Raw genomic sequence first — 22255 nt, 5'->3', positions numbered from 1 at the left:
ATATGCATTTTAAAAGCATAATTACAACTGACATTAAGTGACTTCCCTGTGGCTTCTTTCCTGATGACAGAAAAGTAAAAGTTCCATAATACAGCAACAGTGACTCACCTTTCTGTCTCTGAGGACTCTTCCTCTCAGCTCAAGTATGACATATGCTTAAAAGATGAAACCAGCCCCATTCCAAATAAATATGACATTGGACACTTCTTCAAGGACAAACATTTTATTGCAATATAGGCACTTGGCAGGGTAAATATGTCATTACAAAGTGTTTTAAGTTTATATGCTTTCTATAGTGACCAGAAAAATCAATCCACAGTGTAGATTTCTTTGCTGAGGTTGCAGACTTCAGAAGGCAAATCGTAAAACCCATTTGTTTATGGTAAAGTAAGAAGGCACATGTAGCCAACTTTTTTACCTAGTGAAATTGTATTATTGTTTTAGTCAGTGATGTCCTTCTCTTCCCCAAATTAAAATTGCTATGTAGCATATATCACTTACCGCTTTTTATAAAGAAATAAAATCACTTGTCTGAGAGAATTGTGGAGCCCTTTGAAATCACTGGCTCCAATCTGAGGGTTACAAAACCAGACTTGAGAATCTCTGTAATAAAATGTAGAAGATCGAGCCTGAAGACCTGTAGTTCTTCACACTCAGCCTCTTTATAAAGCTTTTGGACAAACTGGACTCTTATCCTTGTGGTCTCTAAAATACGTTTTTCTTTTTTGAAAAGAGAGTTTACTCTGCATAATGCAAGGCACTACTGTCTTTAAGCTGCAAAGGAAAAAATGACAAGCTAATTATTTTTCAAGGAAAATATTCTTTCTTTGTGAAAAGTCAATAGTAACATAACTAACGTCATGGAATTTTTGCTGAAGACCATGTCTTGAGGTTTTATGCATTTCAAATGATTTGCCCATAAGAGAGATCCCCAGAGCAGCCTGCAGAGGCTTTTCGTGCTGCTCATTTAAATCACAATAACCTTGCTCCAACCTGGAAACCACTGAAGCAATACAGATAAGTCTGTATTAAAAGCAAGACAAACTCATGGTAATATGAAGCTATTCCACTCAACATGTTAAAACAAATAAGGAAATTTTAATGCACTTTAATTTCCTGTTCCATCTTCAAATGGAACAATCATCGGACTTAATCTAGTGGACTTGTCTTTTGTGAAATATGTACAGAAAAATTCCTTATGTTCTCAGCTACATCCTTCCACTTGGTGTCTGGTCGCCTCTGGTCTACGGATGGGTAAAGGGAGGGCACTGATTGATGTTCATCCATCCAATGAAGTGACAGGTACTCTCATTTAGGGTTGGAAAAATCTCTTAGCTTTCCAAGGTGTGTCAAAAGCCCTGAAGTGAGCAAAGGGAGGAAGCTGGGAAGCTCCGGTGTGGGCTCAGCCTGAGCCCTGACCTCCTCGCTTGCTTGTCACAATTCTCCCGGAGAGAAGGGCAGTCCTTGGCGAGGCTGGGTACTGCTCCTTTGGCTCCTGGCCTTACTGGGCAGCGCATCGGACCATCTGGCCACCTGCCCCTTGGACTTTGGACTTGATTTAAGAGAAGACTCCCCAAGGGCAGAAAGCCCAAGTGAAAACATCTCCTTGCCTGACAGCAAGCCCCAAATAGCCCCGGCACAGCGATGTGGTGGGTGATCAGTTCTCACATTTCCTGAGCAGCCTGACACAAGCAGTTCCTTGTTAGGCACTAAGGATATTAAAGTGACTTGAGAAGGCAGGGAGCCATTATTCAAGGCTGTGTGTGCAGGAAGTACACAGGATGACTAAACCCTAGTGTCTGTCCTTGAAGGAAGGAGCCCCTGGAGAGACAGGAAGTAAACATAATTGTAATATTCTGAGCCAAACGCAAGGATATGAGTGAGCACGGGCACTGCAGGGACCAGGGGAGGAGTGACCTCCACCTTCCTTACCTACAATGAGTACAATGAGATCCTTCACAAACGTGAGGATCTAAACACTAAAAAAAAAGTTGAAACAATTCAATATGAGAGGATACTGATACTGATTATTTTTCATCCCTTATGACCTAGAAATCCAAGCAATTCTTCATGGAGAGGTGGAGAGGGAGACATTTTAATTCCTGGTTAAATGGTCAAACTATGGGACAAATTCTTTAAAAAACTGATATAAACTACTTGCTGATGATGATCAAAACAAGTTCTTAGGACAATATGTTGGGATTTAATATTAAAATTTGTGGAAGGAAACTTCAAGATGTGGAACTGGGACTAAAGCTTTCAGGAAATAATCTGGTATTTTTCTGAAGGACAAGAGGACACATCTTTTTAATCTTTTACAAGTAAGTCCATTCCACCTTTAACATTAACAGGGAAAGGTCATGATCCATTTAGAAGACATATTTCCATCTATTTCCATTAAAGTGTAAGTTCTGGAAGAAAGGAGCAGAGTCATTTTCACCACAGTATCCCAGCACCTGGGACATAACAAGACTCAACTTGCTGAACAACTGAACAAATAATTTCCATTTTTGGTAACATCTTTGGAACTTAATGATCTATAGCTTGGTTTTTCTCTCTCTTTCTTCCTTTCTCGTTCCCTTTTCTTTCCCTCTTTTCTTCTTTCTTTCTTTTTTAATTCATTTTATTCACTTCATTCCCTCCTGAGAATAAACCAGGATTGTTTCAATAGAAAGACAGAAATTTGTCATGGTTTGAAAATTGGCATATTTTTTCTTTTAGATTAAATTCCTTTGGGCCTTTTAATTTATACTAGACAAGCACCTTATCTTTTCATTTTTTTCTTTCTTTCTTTCATTCTTTTTTTGTTGTTGTTGTGACTGTGCCTGACACAGCATGTGGCCTAGAATAGCTGTTCAAATGATGTCTGTTTAATTGGTAGGATTTATGCTCGATAATTCAGCTAAGCTCTTTTTCTGCACAGTCTAAGGCTAATTTGGAATGCTTTCAGGCTTAAACATGCCCAGGAAATTTCCTTGTCTCATCTGATTTTCTTCAAAAAGTGATTAATTTATAAGAATTAACAAGATTAATTAGTAAGAAATTGATAGCACAATTAGGAAGAGGCCCAGACAGCTGCACAGACCACAACCTTCCTCCGTTTCTGCTCAGCTTCCCCTGAGATGTCTCGGGCATGATCTCTCAAGCTCTGTGGGGCTGCACACAGCAGGGGGGACTGACGTTCACCACCTCCCTTTCTTGCAGCCTGAATGTGGGCTAATGCCGAGTCCTTAAGAGACCATGAGGCTGGTATAGTAAGTAGACGGCGAAGCTGCATTTACAGTATGCCTTTGCATTCTTACAAAAAATTTAAAAGCCTTGAAGTGCATTAGAAGAGAATGTGCAGCGCGCTCCGACTGTCTTCTCCGCAGCACCCTCCCTCCCGGGACACCCTCAGCTGCCTCTCACCCCACACACTCCGTTACCTTTGTGATTCCTGTCAAAATGCTAAAGCAGTAATTCATGGCAGAACAGTTCCACTGCACAAAGGTTTGCCTCAGCGCTCATGCTCTACGCGCTTTCCCTCTAGCTTCATTACACAAATTAAGGAAGTACTTCATAATTTTTTTTCTTTTTTTTCTGGTAACAACTTGCAGGCAACCCCTCAGTGTATCCTTGAGCTGTATCCTTTTGGCTGAGTTTGTTCAAAGAAAGACTTTTGGCAAATTGTCTCTTTCACTCCTCCGAGGGCCGCTCTGGGGGATCTTCTCTCTGTGAATCTCGGCAATCGGTGTCGGCCTCACTCTCAACCACCCACTGACACTCGTAAACGTGGGCAGCCTTACTCTCCTTTGCCTCCACGCTAGCGGTCGCCTGGGCTGTGCTGCGACTCCCTCCCACCGCCTCTTCTTCCAGAGAAACCTGGCTCTCACTGGGGCTGACGGGGTCAGAACTTAACTTGCAACCTTCTTGGGGCATAGCCTCAGCCTCCGCAGTGCACCTGGGCCCTCCTCCTTCAAGGGCGTCCAGTCCGGAAGCCCCCGCCATGAGCTCCCTCTCCGTGGGCTCCCCGGCCTCCGCTGGCTCCTCTAAGGGGCCTGGGCCCCTGGCGCCCTCGCTGAGCCCCCCGCAGGCTGGCTGAGCCTCTGGAGACGCCCCCAACTCTACCCCATCAGCCTCAGCCTCGGGAGAGGGAGGATGGGCCTCCCTCTCACTGGCCTCACTTTCTTCGCCGTTGACCTGACTAGAGGCAGCTGCTTGATTGGTCTCTGTGTAGATTTGGGTCGTTTCCTCTTCTTTTTCAATTTCTTGGGGAACAAGGGTCTCCTTACTTGTATCTTTTTCAATCTCAGGCGCGGCAGATTCCACTGGTACTTCAATGGTCACCGCCAACAAATTTCTGAGCTCTTTCAAGGAGCCCAAGGCGGAGGTGGGCTCTGGCTTTTCCTGGGTGGATTCTTGGCCCTCATGAGTCTCTCCAAACTCCACCTCTGACGAGTGTTTGCCCAGGGCTCCTGCTGTGTCCTCTGCAGCCACAGGATTCACAACTGGGTCATCTGTGCTTGAAATGATGACCTGCCCCTCCCCATCTGGGGGCGGGCTGGGCACAGGGAAACAAAGGCTTTCTCCTTTGGCCAATGGACTAGGGACCCCTGGCTGTTTCTTTTCGCCTGCCTCCTGGAATACCTCGTTACTCAGGATCTCACTATCTGGAACTCCTGGCAGAATGGCCGAGGCTCTCCTGGCAGGGCTGGCCTGGTTTGACCCTGCAGGAGTTTTTAGATCAGTTAAGCTGGACACGCTTTCACTGGGCAAGGCCATGTTGTCTTCAAATAAATTGTGTTTCTTCAGGATAGCAGCTTCCTTTATCACTGAGGGATACCAGAAAACAAAACATAATGTTAATACTCTGCCCTGGCCAACTTCATTTTCTGATTTTTATCCAGAAGCCAAACTCCCCTCTCAGCTTTTCTGGCCATCAAAATTTCCAATTTCAAGTTCCAGCTTACATCCACCCTCTTCCAGGTAGTCTTCCCTGATGACCAGAGCCTACAAACTCGTTCCAAACCCTGAACCTCTGTAATGTTCATTCATTCATTCCTTCACTCATTTACTTCTTCAGACAGCACACATTTACTGGACATCAACTATGGGACAGGCTCTGAGAATCCAAAGATGAATAAAATATGGCCTTGGCTTTCAAGGAGCTCAAATCTATAACAGCATGATCTGTATCACCCATGGAGGCCCCCATCACATTTCATTAGCTGCTAGTAGGTGTGGCTCCAGTTTGCCTACTTTGACTGAACTCCTTTAGGGCAGGACAGGCCTTAACTTTCTCTGCTTTTACTCAAAGTCCAGTCCTGAAAGTGTAATGGGTCCTCAGTACTGAGCATGCAGAGAGAGCTCTGTTGACCTGCAGTGTCCAAACTGAAGGCCTATGTACCTCTAACTCAGCCCTAGAGGCCTTGAGAGGAGTAAAATCAACAATAACCACCAGCAGCTGACATTTCTGACAATCAGCCTCCACCTCTGGCTGTGCAGGTTGTACAGTGCCCAGTGATCTCACACCCAAGGGGGTGCCATTCACATCAGAGACAGCATAGCTGTGGGTATTCAGCGTAGTAATTTTCCAGCAGGCAGCAGTGGCATGTCCTGCTCGAACCAAATCAGTGTATCGTGACAATTTTTTGACAGAGAGCAGTCAGGTGTCTGGAGGAAGGGAGCCTTTTTCTAATTTGCCCGAAGGTGCTATGGTGGACTATCAGTGGCCTTGACTGAGCCCGTCCTTTGTGCAGATACTGTGCTGACGTCTTTATCCTCCTCGTCTCACTGGATGAGCTCCTTGGCCGGGGCTTCTGCTTGGCCAGCTTTCTTTGTGGAGGGGTTTTGGTGATGCTCTTTGTGGAGACCAGGTATGTTTCAGGCCTATAGTTTTAGGGATGGCCCTCTCCAGCTTATTTCTATCAAAGTTTTCCTATCTACACTCCTATCCCAAACAAGGGCTGATTCCATGGGACACTGGGTGCTAGAGTCTTAACAAGACTCACAGAGGACGGAGTCATCGCCCAGTGTCTTTCTGTCCAGCTGAGCGGAGGTGAGGAATGTGCTGAGGGAGCAGAGCAGCTGGGAAGCCCTGCTACTGAATCACCCCCTCCAGGCTCGGGAGGGGTTGTGAGCCTGCGGCTAAGAAGAGCCCGTTTTCCTCTGTTCTGTCTGCAACAGCTGGAGGAAGATAGCTGTTCATGAGACACCCTGGGTTTAATCTCTCTAAGCCTTAGTTTTCTCATCTGAAAAATGAAGCTTAAAAAATCTCATCTCACAGAGTCCTTATCTGGATTGAAAGAGAAATAATACCTAACGGGCCAGTGGAGTGTGAGCCAAATCATGGCTGCTCAGGGGAGGTCCCTTCCGTCCCTGTTCCCTGTCTCCCCAGTGCCTCGTGTCAATTTCCTCTTCCCCTTTCATTCCTGTTGATAAAACCTAGCTGGCCTCCCGGGGTCCACTCAGGGGTACTCCCCCCTATCTAGAGCTTTCTCCAGCACCAGGGAAACCTTCCTTACCTTTCAGAGTTTCATCAAGGAGGATCTGATGTAAAATCTCCTCATAGACATTTTCAACATGGATCATATTGGTGTGATCTGCAAAGATGAACTGCTCATATTTCTGAAGCTCCTGTAGAGGAAGAGATAAGAAGACAAAGGGGACAAGGCATGAGATGCCAGTTCTCAGAGGAGCTATGGAAAGGACGGCTGTCACTCGTGATCCCCCCTTGGAGTGTGATGCATTGGTCATTCCCCTTCCCTTTCCCCAGGCACCATTCCCTCTACTGTGGACATGCTCTGTGCCCTTCAAGGGGGCAGACACCAGAGATTCTGATCATCTCAAGGCCTTGTCAGTGGGTCTGGGGCCTTCCTTTTTTTCATCATAACCAAAACATTTCCTCCCTCTTCTGCTTCTGTTTTTTTTTTAAATGCCAAAAGTACTTTACTAAGGTATAAGTTATACCCAGAAAAATGCACACATTTTAAAAGTACAGCTCAATGATTTTAAATGTATAAGTATACTCATGTAACCATAACCCAGATCAAGACAGAAAACACTTCCATCACCCTCATACCCTTTTCCAGTCTACACTCCTCCCACCCCAAGAGATAAGCACTGATCTTGTGTCTATCACAATAGATTAGTTTTTCTTGTTCTCTCAAATTATATAAATGGAATCCTGTATTCTTTGTTTGTGTTAGCTTTTTGAGATTCATCCATGTTTCCACATGTAGCAGTAGCTCATTCCTTTTTATTGATAAATGGCAATCATTATATGGGTAAACTAAAATTGTTTATCTATACTCCTATTGAGGGATATTGACCGTTATGAACGTAACTGCTATGAATATTCTTGTGCATGATTTTGTGGATTTAGGACTTATTTATCTTGAGTGTACACCTAGAAGTGAGATTGCTGGGTCCTAGAGTAGAGGTATGTTTAACTCTCTTAGGATGGGACCCCTTTTCAGGTGTGGAGAATCTCTAGTCAAGGACTCTTCAGAAATGTTCTCCTCTTTCCCTCCAACTGGCTCTGGAACTCACTGATTCCATCTAAGGCAATCCAGGCATCATGCAAAATCCTTTAACACTTCTTGCTTTCCAGGAGTCTCCACGTGGCTTGCCTGTTATTGGTATGAGGTCAAGGCGTGGATCAAAATGAACTAAATCATATTCTAGTGATTAACTCAGTAATCCTTGCACCTGATGGTGCTGGAGGAGGGCTCCTGACACCTGGTTCTTAAGAGAGCCAGGGACTTAGCAGTGGGATTCAATGCCTTTTGCCTGGAGGGAGAAGATTTACAGCAGGTTATCAGAAGCCACCACATTCAGACAACTCTCAGTGCTAGGACTTGGGGGTCTGTAGCCCAGGACCAGATCACAGTGGGTAATAATGGGACCCCTTTATACCCACCCTAGGGAAAGCCACAGGACTAAAGAGACATGAGCTTCCATGACCTCAAGAGGGTCTATGAGACAGGACAGACACACAGAAAAGTGCCACATGGGAAGAGCACTGCCCAGGAACTGGACACTGCCCTGGACTAGCTGTGGGACCCTAGGCAAGCCAGGTCACCGCTCTGTGCCTCTCTCTACCTCTGCAAAACGAGGGGCACAGGCTCATGTCTGCAACACCTTTCATCTCCCCATGTGGTCTTCCGCTCCTTAGTCCCCTGACTGTTATTCATCCCTCAGGACTGGGTGAAAACATGACTCTGGGAAGTCCTCTCTGCCCCCATAGGCAGAGTTGGGCACCCTCCTCTGAACTCTGCTATCACTCTTCCCCACAAGGCTTCTGCTGTGCTCATTGCAAAGTCCACTGTGTATCTGGCTCCTGCCTCTAGGCTGTGAACCCCAGGACAGCAGGGACACTGTCCTGGCACAGCGCCTGGATCGTATTTGATACATGTTTTATATATGTTTGCTGAATAAATAAACAGTAGACCTTTAAACTTTCAACCAGCTAAATAATTCTGCGGAGAGGAATCATTTCTAGGGGAACTTATTGTGATGCGTACAACTTTACAAAACAGGTCTTCTATACTGAATTGATCAAACTGTGACATATATTTAATTCCCTGGATCCATTAAATTGGAATCCCTGAGGGTGGGTCTGGGAGAATCAGAATTTTAAAAAAAATCTCCCCAGGTAATTCTAAGGTGCAGCTTGGGTTGAGTACCGCAGATCTTGGAAGCTGTGACTTCAAGAACCAAGGGAAACATACTTTAGTAAAATAAAGAATCCTTCTCTGAAGCAGATGCTCCCCTAATTTATCTATTCTGTAAATCCAGATGTTTTTAAATTTCTTGACCCTGATACAATATCCTTCATTACTGAAAACGCTGGGCCTTTCTCTTGAAATCAGTCTCTCTTGATTAAAAATCACAAGAGCCTCTTACAGATTGGGTACAACTCTGCAGATTCCTGGAAAAAGGGGAGCAGACTGGAAGGGGGACTTTCCTTACTCTTCGCCCCTCATGGGAGGACGTGGCTCCAAGGACCCCAAATTGCCTTTGGAATTGGAAAAGAAAAATAAGCAGAACATCTGCATGCAGACATGTCCAAGGTGGACTGAGTCATCCTTTGGATGGCTGGACTTTTCCATCCACATCAGGCAAGAGAAAATCATATAGACAGATTCTTTACTGCCCTGATTTGATCAAATCCTTTTCTATGAAAGAAATGTACCCTCAGAAATAAGTGCCAGGTACTAGAAATGCCCATGGTTTTCTGAAGAAAAACAGCATTTACAGAATATAAAAATGACCAAAGAAATTTCCGCAGTAAAATAACTCATGCAAAGGATTTTAATGTTCCAATGCTTGGAGACTCTCTAAGTTGCCAAAAAGCCCTTTTTAAATTCTAAAAAGCTCTTTATCATTTGTGCCAAGAGGGAGCCGGCCTTGCAAATGTCCCAGCTCATAGATCATGTAGCAGTAGTAAAGGTAGTGGTAAATACCATTTTCTGAGTACATACCATGTTATCAGTGAGTGGGATCTGGGTTCAAACTCTGGTGGTTCCCAGCTCTGTGACTTTGGGCCCATTACTTAGCCCCTCAGGCTTCCTCATTTGTGCAATGAGGATACAAATAGTACCTCCTCACAGGGTTGTCATGAGTGTCACGGAGACAATCCATACAAAGTGCCAAGCACATGGCAAGCACTTATCAAATGTTCATTGTATCACCCTAGCCTTCTCAGTCTTAAGAAGGATACTGCAAAGTATTATAATCTCCATTTTCTTGATGAAATCTAGGCCAAGAGAGAGGAAAAGTGACTTGCCCGAGGCCCCAGAGCTCATACACAGAGGAGCTGGGACTTGAACCCGGGTCTTGATCCAGCCTCCATAGTTGGCTCATCCATGACCCTGCTCTACAGACTAAGTCACATCTTCACAATCATGGCTGTCACTGGCTGCCTAGTGTTCGTGGCAGCTTTAAATGGTTTCAGTTTCATTGATTTCAGTAAGCATACATTACTGGATTTAACAGAACAAATAGCCTTCTGTAATCGTGTTACTTAAGGTCTCTTCATGGATGTAGAGGTCAAGTTTCAGAGGACACGTTGGACCTATGAGTCACACCATAATGAGGAAACCCTGGTATCCTCAGGCATTCTATGGCAACCTTTAACTTGGCTCAAACTCAGATTATTACCCTTTGAGATTCTGTCTTGTCCAAGGGTCAGCAAATCCAGCCAGCTGCTTGTTTTTGTAAATAAAGTATTATAGGAACACAGACTGCCCACCTGTTTATGTATCATCTATGGCTGCTTCAGTGCTACAACAGCAGAACTGAGTGATTGCAACAGAAACAGTATGGCCGTGAAGCCTAAAATATTTACTATCTGACTATTTATTGGCAAAGTTTGTTGACCCCTCCCTGGTCAAATACTGTTTGTAAGCACATCATGACCAAAGAAATTTGCTTGAACTTCATAGGCAACAACAGCCGGCTCTGGAGTAACCCATCCCCTTACTGGTTTGCACACGGACGCCAGTGCCTTCTGCACGGTGGGAAGTGTGATTTGAACCAGCGCCTCTTGAAATATCCTCTTCCGGATGGTGCTGCTGTCATAATCATATTGCTGTCAATACAGAGATAGAAACATAGGCTAAATAGCAACATTACAATCTGTTCACTTTTGCTTAAACAAAAAACTCAGCTATTCACTTCATCTCCCTTTCCCCCCCTAATTTCCGAGGACCCTTGTGGTGTTCCAAGGTTTCAGAGATCTTTCTGTGCAGTTCTCTCACACTCTAAGTAAAGGTTATGACTGATAATGACCCATCTTACCTTCCCCTCTTACACATGTGGAAACTGAGGTAAGATAAAAAAAAAAGAGTGACTTCTGTGTTAGAAAGTTGAAGATGGAACTGGGGGATGAGTTACTATTTCATCACCCCTGTCCTGAGTTGGTCCATGGGAGTCGTGATCATCTCCTTCCTTCATTCTACATCCTGAAAGCAGGATTGGTAGGTTGTAACGATTTCCGCAAGGAAAGAGAGCATCTGGCTCACAGCTACATTAACACCATGGCATGTTAACCAAAGAAGTGCAGTATCTGGAACTGGAAAGATGATGATTCACTCTTTTCTACATGGAACATCCAAACCTAGAGACCAGGGTTTGGTTTTAGGTGTTGCTTTAAAGTGGGGAAGGCACAGACAAACTGGAGCATAGTCACAGGCATGTGAGCAGAATGGTCAGGCCAAATAAAGAATGGTTAAAGAGATTTATACTGGAGATAATAACTTGGGGCAAAATCATAGATCTATTCAAACAACCAAAGGCTACCATGTGGAAGAAGGACATGAACAAAGAGGGTAGAACTAGAAATACCAGTGGTGAGAACTTTGGCTTAGCATTAGGAAGTATGTTCTTGTAGTTAAAAGTGTCCAGGGAAGAGATGGACTGTCCTGAGAGGTAAAAATTGTGTTGATGTGGGGCTTCCCTGGTGGCGCAGTGGTTGAGAATCTGCCTGCCAATGCAGGGGACACGGGTTCGAGCCCTGGTCTGGGAAGATCCCACATGCCGCGGAGCAACTAGGCCCGTGAGCCACAGCTACTGAGCCTGCGCGTCTGGAGCCTGTGCTCCGCAACAAGAGAGGCCGCGATAGTGAGAGGCCCGCGCACCGCGATGAAGAGTGGCCCCCACTTGCCGCAACTAGAGAAAGCCCTCACACAGAAACAAAGACCCAACACAGCCAAAAATGAATAAATAAATAAATAAATATATAAGTTCTGTTTAAAAAAATAAATAAATAAATAAAATAAAAGCGCATAATTAAAAAAAATTGTGTTGATGTGGCAGGTGGCGTTGACATTGAGACTATCTTTTCTTTCTCAATGGCAGGTTCATTATTTTGTGTGTTACCGTGACAAATATTGCTTTTAATCTCAATGATTTGGTTGCCAGAGTTTCCTACTGCCTGTGAGGCATTAAGATCAGGTCTGAAATTCAGGGACCACCTCCTAGGCTCTGTGAGACCTTGATCTTCTGTTCCAAAGCCCTGCTTAGGGAAAGTAGGTAATAAAAAATTAGTGGACTAGGCTTAGGGATAGTTTTAGCTCTAAGCTCACCACGGACTAGCCTGTTGAGCTTACGTAAGTCATGTGATATCTTAGGAAGTCAGTTTCCTCATCTCTACAATGGAGACATATTCCAATGATCTCACAAGTTCTTGTGAAGATCAAATGAAACAGGCTTTTTTTAAAATTTATCTTGGCTGCATTGGGTCTTTGTTGTTGCACGCGGGCTTTCTCCAGTTGCGGCGAATGGGGCTACTCTTCGTTGCAGTGCGCGGGCTTCTCATTGCGGTGGCTTCTCTTGTTGCAGAGCACGGGCTCTAGGCACGCGGGCTTCAGTAGTTGTGGCACGTGGGCTCAGTAGTTGTGGCTCGCGGGCTCTAGAGCGCAGGCTCAGTAGTTGTGGCGCAGGGGTTTAGTTGCTCCGCAGCATATGGGATCTTCCTGGGCCAGGGATCGAACCCATGTCCCCTGCACTGGCAGGCGGATTCTTAACCACTGTGCCACCCGGGAAGTCCGGGTTGTTTTTAAAAAAGCTTAAAGATATGACCTATATATGTAAGCTCCTATTAGTACAGCCATTTTAATATACACTTATGCATGAAGCACATTTAAAACAATTTCATACAGCAGGTATCATGTTGGTTAATTTAAATAGGTTTTACTATACTGTAAACTCCTCGAAGAAAGAGGGTGTGCCTTGCCTATTTTTATATTCCATGCAATACCTATCACAATCCTTTGCTTATAGTGGATAGCCAACAAATATCAAGTCCAATTGCTATGCAAGTAAGCCTGGACACGTCACTTCTGGCTGAGGAAGCGACAATCCTGCTGAGGACCTGTGGTCCCTAAAGTAGCCACTAGATGGCAGAATAGGCAAGAAAGTCGTGGGGGAACGGCCGCTAGATGATAGTCACGGGTGTCTCAGGGAGGAACGAGAAGGGGAAAGATTTGTAAAAGGGGAGGCAAGTGAAACAGAGAAGTTGGTATTTTCCACTTAACAAAACAGATGGGTCACATTCTTGCTTCATGCTTCCCACAAATGAGAGAACAATTTTACCTTTAAGACTCGGAGCTTAACCTTCTCTATGGCGACTGTGGTTTTGGAGGCCTCTCCTTGGAGATGTGGGGAAAGCAACTGCTCAAAAGTGAATACCGCATTCTCCATTAGCTAGAAACCAAAAGCAACACAGAAACAGACCGCAGTTACAGGCTGGCATCACTACCCTCTCCAAGTCTAAATCAACTTGGAGAGAAGGAGACGATGACCACCAAAGATGGTCACTACCCTGGGGATGACCCAGGGCAACAGGTCCTCATCCCACTACATGGATTGTGAAATGCACAGGCCCATGGCCACAGTGGGATCAGTAAGAGGCTGGGCAGCACACACACACACACACACACACACACACACACATGTATCTATGCATGTATGTACATATGTATGTATCTTTTCTTCTCATCTCTTCCCCTTCCACCTTTAACTGGGAAACCCAAGTCCGTGGGGTTGAGGATATCATCATTTCCTGTGGTCATCCCCTTCCTCTGTTCTCTGGTGCCTGTGGTCAGGGCTTAATGAAATGAGGTGGCTCCTTAGTTCTGCACCTCCACTTTCAGATGGATGTAAACCATGCCAGCACATCTCTCACTCCATTTTCCAGCCTCCCACCCTACTTGTCTTCCTTTCTCTACCAGGCTTGGAAGGGAGGCAGGGTCAGAGCTCAGTGGAGACCGTGGCTGACATGCTCGTGGGTTAGGGAACGGAAGTAGTTCAGATTTCTTATTCTCTGCACTTGTGCCTGTACCTGTTTCACCAGGGCCCAGTACTATCAAAGGGACTTCAGTCAAACCGTTGACCAATTTTGTTCCTTGTCTGTCTTTAATCCCTCACAACCCAGAGGTTAGATAATAAAGTGTGCCACTTAATCCTGCCTATAACTTTTAAGAAAAAAAATCTCCTTTCTTCCCCAAGCCTGTGATCTGAAAGCATCCGACACAATACCTTTCTCTCAGCACTTTCAACGCTGTAGTGAATTTATCTAAGAATCTGTCTCACTATCAGCTCCCCAAAGTGGAATCTGGCACAGTGTCCAGCCCACAGGAAGCTCCCTTCGAACATTTGTGAAGTAGAATTGTGCTCTTAACGGCTTCAATGATCACACCCTTCCTTCATTTAGAAAGCATTAGAATATGGAACGAGTTTGAGCTATTCACTCCTGCCCTGGAGGAAAAGTTCCTTGTGGGAAAAAAAGGAACCTATCAAGTAGACCCAAGAAATCCAAATTTAAAGCTGTGATTGACTGATTGATTGATTTACTTTTAATTAGGTTAGGGAATTGATTCAAGCCACTGGTTCTCCATCCTGGCTGCATATTAAAAGCAGTAGGGATGGGAGTGGAAGAAGTTTTTTTTTAATTACCAAAAAGATAATATCAAAATCACTGGGAGTGTGGCCTAGACATCAGTATTTCTTAAAAGCTCCCAGATGATTCTAATCTGCAGCCAACATTAATAGCACTGATTTGACAAATCAAGTAATTATCAATTAGTGCTACTTTATTTCCCTGAGATATCTCTTCTTTATGATGCTCATCAGCATGGAGGAAAGATAAGCTAGCTGGAACAGCACAAAATATGTCCTCACTCAACATGGTGACGAAAGGAATGGGCCTCATTTCCCTGAGCTACACTAGTACACCTGTCTCATTTGCCGCACTTGTTTCTCTGCTCCCTCATCCTCATCCACGTGGATGACCTCACCGCCCCTACCTCTTGCATGTAGTTCTGTGTCCTCTGGACCACCAGATCGATGTGGGGGAATCTGAAGCGGCTCTTGAGATCCTGCAGGTGCTCCTGAAGCAGGTGGACTTTACTGTAACAAGGTTCCATCTTCACGGAATCCAATGGAAGATTCATAAGCCGGTCTAGATGCTGCATTTTGGTGAAGGGAAAAATTACACACCTTCAGACTTAGGAACTATATTACATGACTAGTACATAATACATAAATTCTAAACAATCACACATGTTATTAGACTGAATCACTTCTCAGATCACTATATCTGTGACATCTTCATTGTCTTATTTCCGTTCTTGGATGGGTTCCTAGGGCAGCACTATTGCTAGGATAGATATTGGTAGAAGAACCAACTGGACGATGGAAGCTCCCAGGGCTGCATTCAGTGGGGCTCAGTCTTCTCAAGCTCTTGATGGACTCCAAGTACCCACTTGCAGAGCTCAGGAGTGCAGGAAGGCTCTTTGGCACATGGAACTGCTGTTGGCTCCACAAGCCTCCAAAGCCTTCTTTAATGAGTGACATCCCTCTCAGAAAATCCCAGGGAGTTCAGGATGCCCCCTGGACTCTAAGAGTAAAGCCAGAGTCCTCACAGTTCTCTGAGGCTCTGTCAGTGCCCAAGGGCTTCCCTCTGCTAGTGGATGGGGAGGTGGGTGAGATAGGAAGAGGCCTAGCCTAGAAGAGGTATCCAGTTTTAAAACCTGAGGCCCCCCCTCCTCTAGTTTGTACAAGTGATAACTTGATCGATGAGGCCATACAACTTCCAGCAAGAGGAGAGCAACTGACCTCATCCACTAAAGACCTCAAGTATTATCAACATAGTCTTACACTATGAGTGTTTTTGCCAACAGAATGCATCTTATTTTCCAAGCTTATTTAAAAGTAATTTTAAAAATTGAATATTGGAGATCTAGAATAAACAGGAGGGTGGGTGGAGAAAGAGAAGACAGAAAGAAAGGTGCTGAAAATGGAGGCCTAGGGAGAACTGGGGAGTAACACAGTAACAGGGTGATTGTGAATAACACAGGATGTGCTGTCTGAGTTTCAGGTCACAGAAAAGAGATAAATCTAGAGTTCTAGATTTCTCTAAACAAGAATTTAACAAGGGGACTTCCCTGGTGGCTCAGTGGTTAAGAATCCGCCTGCCAATGCAGGGGATACGGGTTCGAGCCCTGGTCTGGGAAGATCCCACATGCCGCGGAGCAACTAAGCCCGTGCGCCACGACTACTAAGCCTGCCTTCTAGAGCCCGCGAGCCACAACTACTGAGCTTGCATGCCACAACTACTGAAGCCCGTGCGCCTAGAGCCCATGCTCTGCAACGAACAGTAGCCCCCGCTCACCGCAACTAGAGAAAGCCCGCATGCAGCAACAAAGACCCAACACAGCCAAAAATAAATGTAAATTAATTAATTAATTTTAAAAAGATACAGAAACTTGGTTATTTATTTAAAAAAAAAAGAATTTAACAAGGGCCCACTTTCATTGCGCTTGAAAAAGGAAATTATTACTCCCTTTAAGAAGTGAGTTCTGGAGAACCTCACTGAAGTAGAATTAATGATCAAAAGCATGCTGTCAAACTTGCCCCTTGACATATAATTTGCAATGTGTCTATTTTTTTAAATATCAATTAAACAGACAGGAGAGGAAAAATCACTTGGTTACCACTTTGCTCCTGTAAGATTGGCAGAAGTTAAACAAGTGATTCCCTAATGCTGACGGGAATATAAAGGAGAAAGTCCTCTGCCATGTACAATTGGTAGAATTGTAAAATTTTAATTCTTTTTTTGGGAAGCAAATGGAAACATCAGTTAACATGAGAAATATTCCTACCTTTCAACCTAGCAATCCTGTCCTAGGCATCTATCCCATAGGAATAAAAGCATCAAAGTAAATGAATATATATAACAGGATTATTTATTGCAGCTGTGTTCATGGTGCTAGCAACATTTGGATGATTGAATAAATCATGGTGTATTCGTACATGAACTATTATGCGGTTATTACAAAAAATGATTTAGAGCTAGAACAGTTAACTTAAAAATTGTTTTATGAGGTATTTTTGAATGAGAAAACTGAAAAGCAGAGCAGTATATATAATATAATCCCATTTTTCTAAGAGAAAACTACCTAAAAAAACATAGCCTACAAAATGTGTGTGTTTTATAGGCTATGTGAGCATGGAGAAAAGCACAGAATAGCATATGCTAAGTTGTTAACACTAGTTGCTTGAGTGGAGGGAGGGGATATGGGGGGGAGGAGGGAGAGTAAAGTTAAGTTCAAAAAAAGGCTACAATAAGAAACCTCAAAATATTTACAAATGATCTTGTTTATATACAATTTTGTGTATGTATGCATTAAAAAAAAAAGAAAGGGAAAGAAACAGAGGTGTCTGGTTTTATCCACTGACTTGTAGGGATGTCCATCGTGATATGGCAAGTGTAAAACAAAGCTGCCCAGTTATGTCTGTCAGTGATTCTCAAGTTTTAGGATACATCAAGTCCTCTGGAGGTCTTGTGAAAACCGACTGCTGGGCCTTACCCCAGAGTTTCTGATCTGGCAAATCATCAGTGGGGCCTGAGAATTTGCATTTTTAGCAGCCATATGATGATGCTGGTCCAAGGACCATACTTTGAGAAACATTGGTTTTTATCATGAGTCCATACTTCTGGAAGCAAACAAACCAACAAACAAAATTTATATAAATGAGGATATACGTGTATATATTTGTATGAACAAGGAAAAAGCATGTGAAAACACATACTTACGCTATTTATATTAGTTAATTCAGGGAGTTGGAAGTGGAGATGGCTTAGGTGTTGGGGGTAGACTAAAATTAGGTGGGTATGGGTGATGGTGATTAATTCTGCCTTTATGTAAGTATTTTTGTACATTGTTTACCTTATACAATCATGTTATTATTTTTGCAACTTGAAAACCATTAACGAAGGAAAGCAGGTAGATAGATGGATGAATGGATGAATGAATAATGTGTCTGAATGAATCGCAGAAAGGCTAGATGGAAGGGCAGCTGAATGGAAGGAAGGAAAGAAGGAAGGAAGGGAGGGAGGGAGGGAGGAAAGAATGAATGAATGCAGATAAAGACCCACAGAAAGGCAGTCCCAGGCAGACCATTCACACTCCACTCCCTGGCTTCGTATCCTACCTCCTTCAGCTGGGCACAGTCTTTGGTGGTCTGAAAGTTCTGGTTAAGTTCATCCACTTCTTTTTCAAAGAGTGAGCGTACTTCACTGAATCCTGAGCTCACCGGTCCCATGAGTTCCTCCAGAATGGATGCCAGGAATGGTTGCACACTCTCTGCACAACTTCTCTCTGCTGGCTGAGCCACCATCGCTGAGGTAGGAAATAGCCAGAAAACTGTGAGTGATGGCAAAATTGGATTCAGAGGCACTGGAGCAGGGCCAGGCTGGACAGTGCCCCACAGAGAAATTTAACAGCCAAGGCAAGTTCAAATGGGCAAGACAGACCAACACAGTGAGTCCTGTGCCAGCACTCACCAGAATGGAAAACCATCAAAGAGAATCTCTCTTTGAGAATTGGAACAAGGAGAATCTCTCCCCTCCCCAAGATTACCTCTCCCCTGGGATGAAATGCATTTTTCTGCTTGGTCCCTATGAATATATAATGCCTATTACAGAAAAAAGAAAATGCCAATGACCCATCTATTTCCTATCAATCATCATCATTATAAATTCATAGTTTGTCTTCTAAAAACACAATTTATTAAGTTTTAATCCATTTTTCTAAGAGTTAATCAGTCGATATAATTCAATTCCCCTCCCCGCTTCTCAAGGGCTTTTTTAAAAACTCAAGTACCATCTTTTTGTGGGGCAAATGGAAACAAATTCCAATTGGTTTGCAACCCCGCCTCCCATCCCCACCCCCAATTTTAAAACACACGCTATTTTTTCTGATAATCAAGGATGACATGCTTAGTGACAGAAACATAAAGAGTACAGAAAATCATAAAGAGGGATTAAAAAAAAAATGTAACCATACTCTTACTTCCCAGAGGAAATACTGCCGTTTGATTGACTGATTGATTGATTTTTAACATCTTTATTGGAGTATAATTGCTTTACAATGGTGTGTTAGTTTCTGCTTTATAACAAAGTAAATCAGTTATACATATACATATGTTCCCATATCTCTTCCCTCTTGCGTCTCCCTCCTTCTCACCCTCCCTATCTCACCCCTCTAGGTGGTCACAAAGCACCGAGCTGATCTCCCTGTGCTATGCGGCTGCTTCCCACTAGCTATGTATTTTACGTTTGGTAGTGTATATATGTCCATGCCACTCTCTCACTTTGTCACAGCTTACCCTTCCCCCTCCCCATATCCTCAAGTCCATTCTCTAGTAGGTCTGTGTCTTTATTCCCGTCTTGCCCCTAGGTTCTTCATGACCTTTTTTTTTTTTTTCTTAGATTCCATATATATATATGTTAGCATACGGTATTTGTTTTTCTCTTTCTGACTTACTTCACTCTGTATGACAGACTCTAGGTCCATCCACCTCACTACAAATAACTCAATTTCGTTTCTTTTTATGGCTGAGTAATATTCCATTGTATATATGTGCCACATCTTCTTTATCCATTCATCTGTTGATGGACACTTAGGTTGCTTCCATGTCCTGGCTATTGTAAACAGTGCTGCAATGAACATTTTGGTACATGCCTGTTTTTGAATTATGGTTTTCTCAGGGTATATGCCCAGTAGTGGGATTGCTGGGTCGTATGGTAGTTCTATTTTTAGTTTTTTAAGGAACCTCCATACTGTCCTCCATAGTGGCTGTATCAATTTACATTCCCACCAACAGTGCAAGAGGGTTCCCTTTTCTCCACACCCTCTCCAGCATTTACTGTTTCTAGATTTTTTGATGATGGCCATTCTGACCGGTGTGAGATGATCTCTCATTGTAGTTTTGATTTGCATTTCTCTAATGATTAATGATGTTGAGCATTCTTTCATGTGTTTGTTGGCAATCTGTATATCTTCTTTGGAGAAATGTCTATTTAGGTCTTCTCTCTATTTTTGGATTGGGTTGTTTGTTTTTTTGATATTGAGCTGCATGAGCTGCTTGTAAATTTTGGAGATTAATCCTTTGTCAGTTGCTTCATTTGCAAATATTTTCTCCCATTCTGAGGGTTGTCTTTTGGTCTTGTTTATGGTTTCCTTTGCTGTGCAAAAACTTTTAAGTTTCATTAGGTCCCATTTGTTTATTTTTGTTTTTATTTCCATTTCTCTAGGAGGTGGGTCAAAAAGAGGAGCGTAGTAAAGATCCCCATTCAGTAAGTCTGGATACAACATGGAAATTTGCATTTCTTTTTAAGTGCTAAGGTGATTCTCATGATTAACCAGGTTTGGAAGCAGCAATGCAGTAAAGGAAGTCTGAGTTGGAAGAGGCTTGAGCTCACTCTGTGGATGGAAGTCTAGCTTTGTGGAACTCTTTAAGTCACCTAACCTTGTACGGGATCAAAGAAGTACAAACTCATCTCAGTGTCCAGGCCCTCATTTTACAGATGGGAAAAAGGGGGGCTGGAGATGTTAGCTGATTCAACCAAGGTCACACCCTAATTTTTAGATCCAGAATTATAATTCAAACATATTTCTTTATTTTTATTGGCAAATAACTTGCTTATGGTGAGACAAATGGCCACATTCTTATTTCAATTTGCAGAAATATTTCACAGAGTTACAGAGGATCAGACTGCCTCTTACTCTGAGAATCGGAGATGACCAATACTATTGATACTATGAGTAACTCATAAATATTTGAGATATAAAATATTAACCAGGTCATACAATTACTAGGGAAAAACCCCTTTCTATTGTATGATTCAAATGTGAAACAATCTATGACTCCTAAAAATAGCTTACTTGATACCAAAATGCAAAATCGTTTGCCAGGAAGATAAATGAATTATTTATAAATTAAGAGAAGAACTATTTGAAAAGTGTCTAATTGAAATTTCAGAATAATCATGAACACGGGTAATATACAGAAAAGATTTAGCAGCTGGCTGATGTCCCCTGCTGCATGGGGGCAGAGAGAGGCACAGGGAGGGGTCGTGGAAGGCCATGCTCCTCTCTGCCTGATCCCCCCTTGCCTATGTACCACCATGTGCTCCAGCCCCCTCTCTGTGCCTTTATTCAGTGTTCCTTTCACCTGTGCCTTCCTTCCTCCACCTCTGCTTGTAAACATCCTACTCACCTCTTCAAGGCCAAGTTTAAATCTCACCTACTCAGGACAGCCTAATGCCCGGAACCACCACGCAGCTTCCTGAACTATGGTCTGCTGGTGTTTCCTTAATGATCGAATAAATTTTACAACCCACACAGGTATGCTCTGCTATTTTTCAAGGATGCAGAGATGCTGCTGTAATGATTCATGTGTTGTGACACATTAATTCAAGAGCCATACATTAATTCAGTTGAGCAGAGCGATTAAGAGAGAAAATGCTGGAGCTGGGGGCTGGGTTTGGCCTGACTGTCACACTCTTCCTTTGGAATCTCAGGCAGATTACTTAGTCTCTACCTCAGTTTTCTCATCTGTAAAATGCGGATCATAAGAGTAATTACTCTGAGGGTTATGGTGAGGATTAAATGCGTTCACTGTGTTCAAAGTGCTCAGAACCCTATGTGACCCTCTGGAAGCACTCAGTAACTGTTAGCTCTTACTATACCTGTTACCATTACCATTCTTTCCCATCAACTGACACTAAAACAGTACTCTCATTGTGAGGAGCCCACATGGTTTTTTGAAGTCGAAATGTTTCCTGCTTAGAAACCGCTGTGCTCTCTGTTCTTGCCTCTTTCATGGCATTTATAATATTTTTCCTTCTGTTTCAGTATCTGTGACATGCTTTTTATCCTCTTCTACTTGTAAAATCATGTCTTCTTCTTTGACTCTTCATAGACCTTGAATTCAGCAGGAGCAGAACAAATGCTTATTAAATGAGTCAGTGTTTGTGGGGCAGAACTTAAGCCAGTTGCTTCACTCTCAAGAGTCATATGGGAAGAAATGGAGAGATTGCTACTTTAATACTCCCAAAGTTTATTTTTTTTTTGAAATCCAAAGTCCTTTATCAATGCAGCCTGATGTGCACTTTCTTGTTTTAAAGGGAGAGAACCAGAGGCCTGGTTACAATGTGTTTCTGATATTCCGTTTTAAAAAGACCTGATCACGATTTCCTTTCAAGGCTTCCTTTAGGAAACAAAAGCTAGTCCAGGGCAGAATATTTTTCCATTTTATGTGAAATATACTGGAGCCACAGAGATTCGGGCAAGAGAGAAAGAGAGACCGGTTTAATTCAGGCCATGAGAATGGCCACTGTTAGGCTCAGCTCAGCTCCAGACAACAAGAATGTATCTGGGCACAGGAGTTGGGTGTTGGCAGTTTTAAGCTGTATAAAGCATTT

The 22255-nt window shown here is 43.3% G+C and overlaps 1 protein-coding gene across 1 annotated transcript in view; it reads right to left on the bottom strand.

Annotated features, from left to right (window-relative positions):
- Positions 1-2233: 2233 nt before the first annotated feature.
- NIBAN1 (niban apoptosis regulator 1) overlaps positions 2234-22255 on the bottom strand; it is a 158238-nt gene continuing 138216 nt past the window's right edge. Inside the window, exons 9-14 of the mRNA XM_061187540.1 lie at positions 17980-18167; positions 14790-14951; positions 13078-13188; positions 10466-10573; positions 6504-6615; positions 2234-4811 (exon numbers count right to left, since the gene is read on the bottom strand). Coding sequence (XP_061043523.1) covers positions 3676-4811; positions 6504-6615; positions 10466-10573; positions 13078-13188; positions 14790-14951; positions 17980-18167 — 1817 coding nt within the window. The 3' untranslated portion in view covers positions 2234-3675. The remainder of the gene's footprint in view (positions 4812-6503; positions 6616-10465; positions 10574-13077; positions 13189-14789; positions 14952-17979; positions 18168-22255) is intronic.

This window comes from Eubalaena glacialis, chromosome 3 (genome assembly GCF_028564815.1).
Source record: "Eubalaena glacialis isolate mEubGla1 chromosome 3, mEubGla1.1.hap2.+ XY, whole genome shotgun sequence".
Taxonomy (NCBI): Eukaryota; Metazoa; Chordata; class Mammalia; order Artiodactyla; family Balaenidae; genus Eubalaena; species Eubalaena glacialis.
The sequence above is the reverse complement of the archived record's forward strand: the minus strand, read 5'-3'. Positions and strand labels throughout refer to the sequence as shown.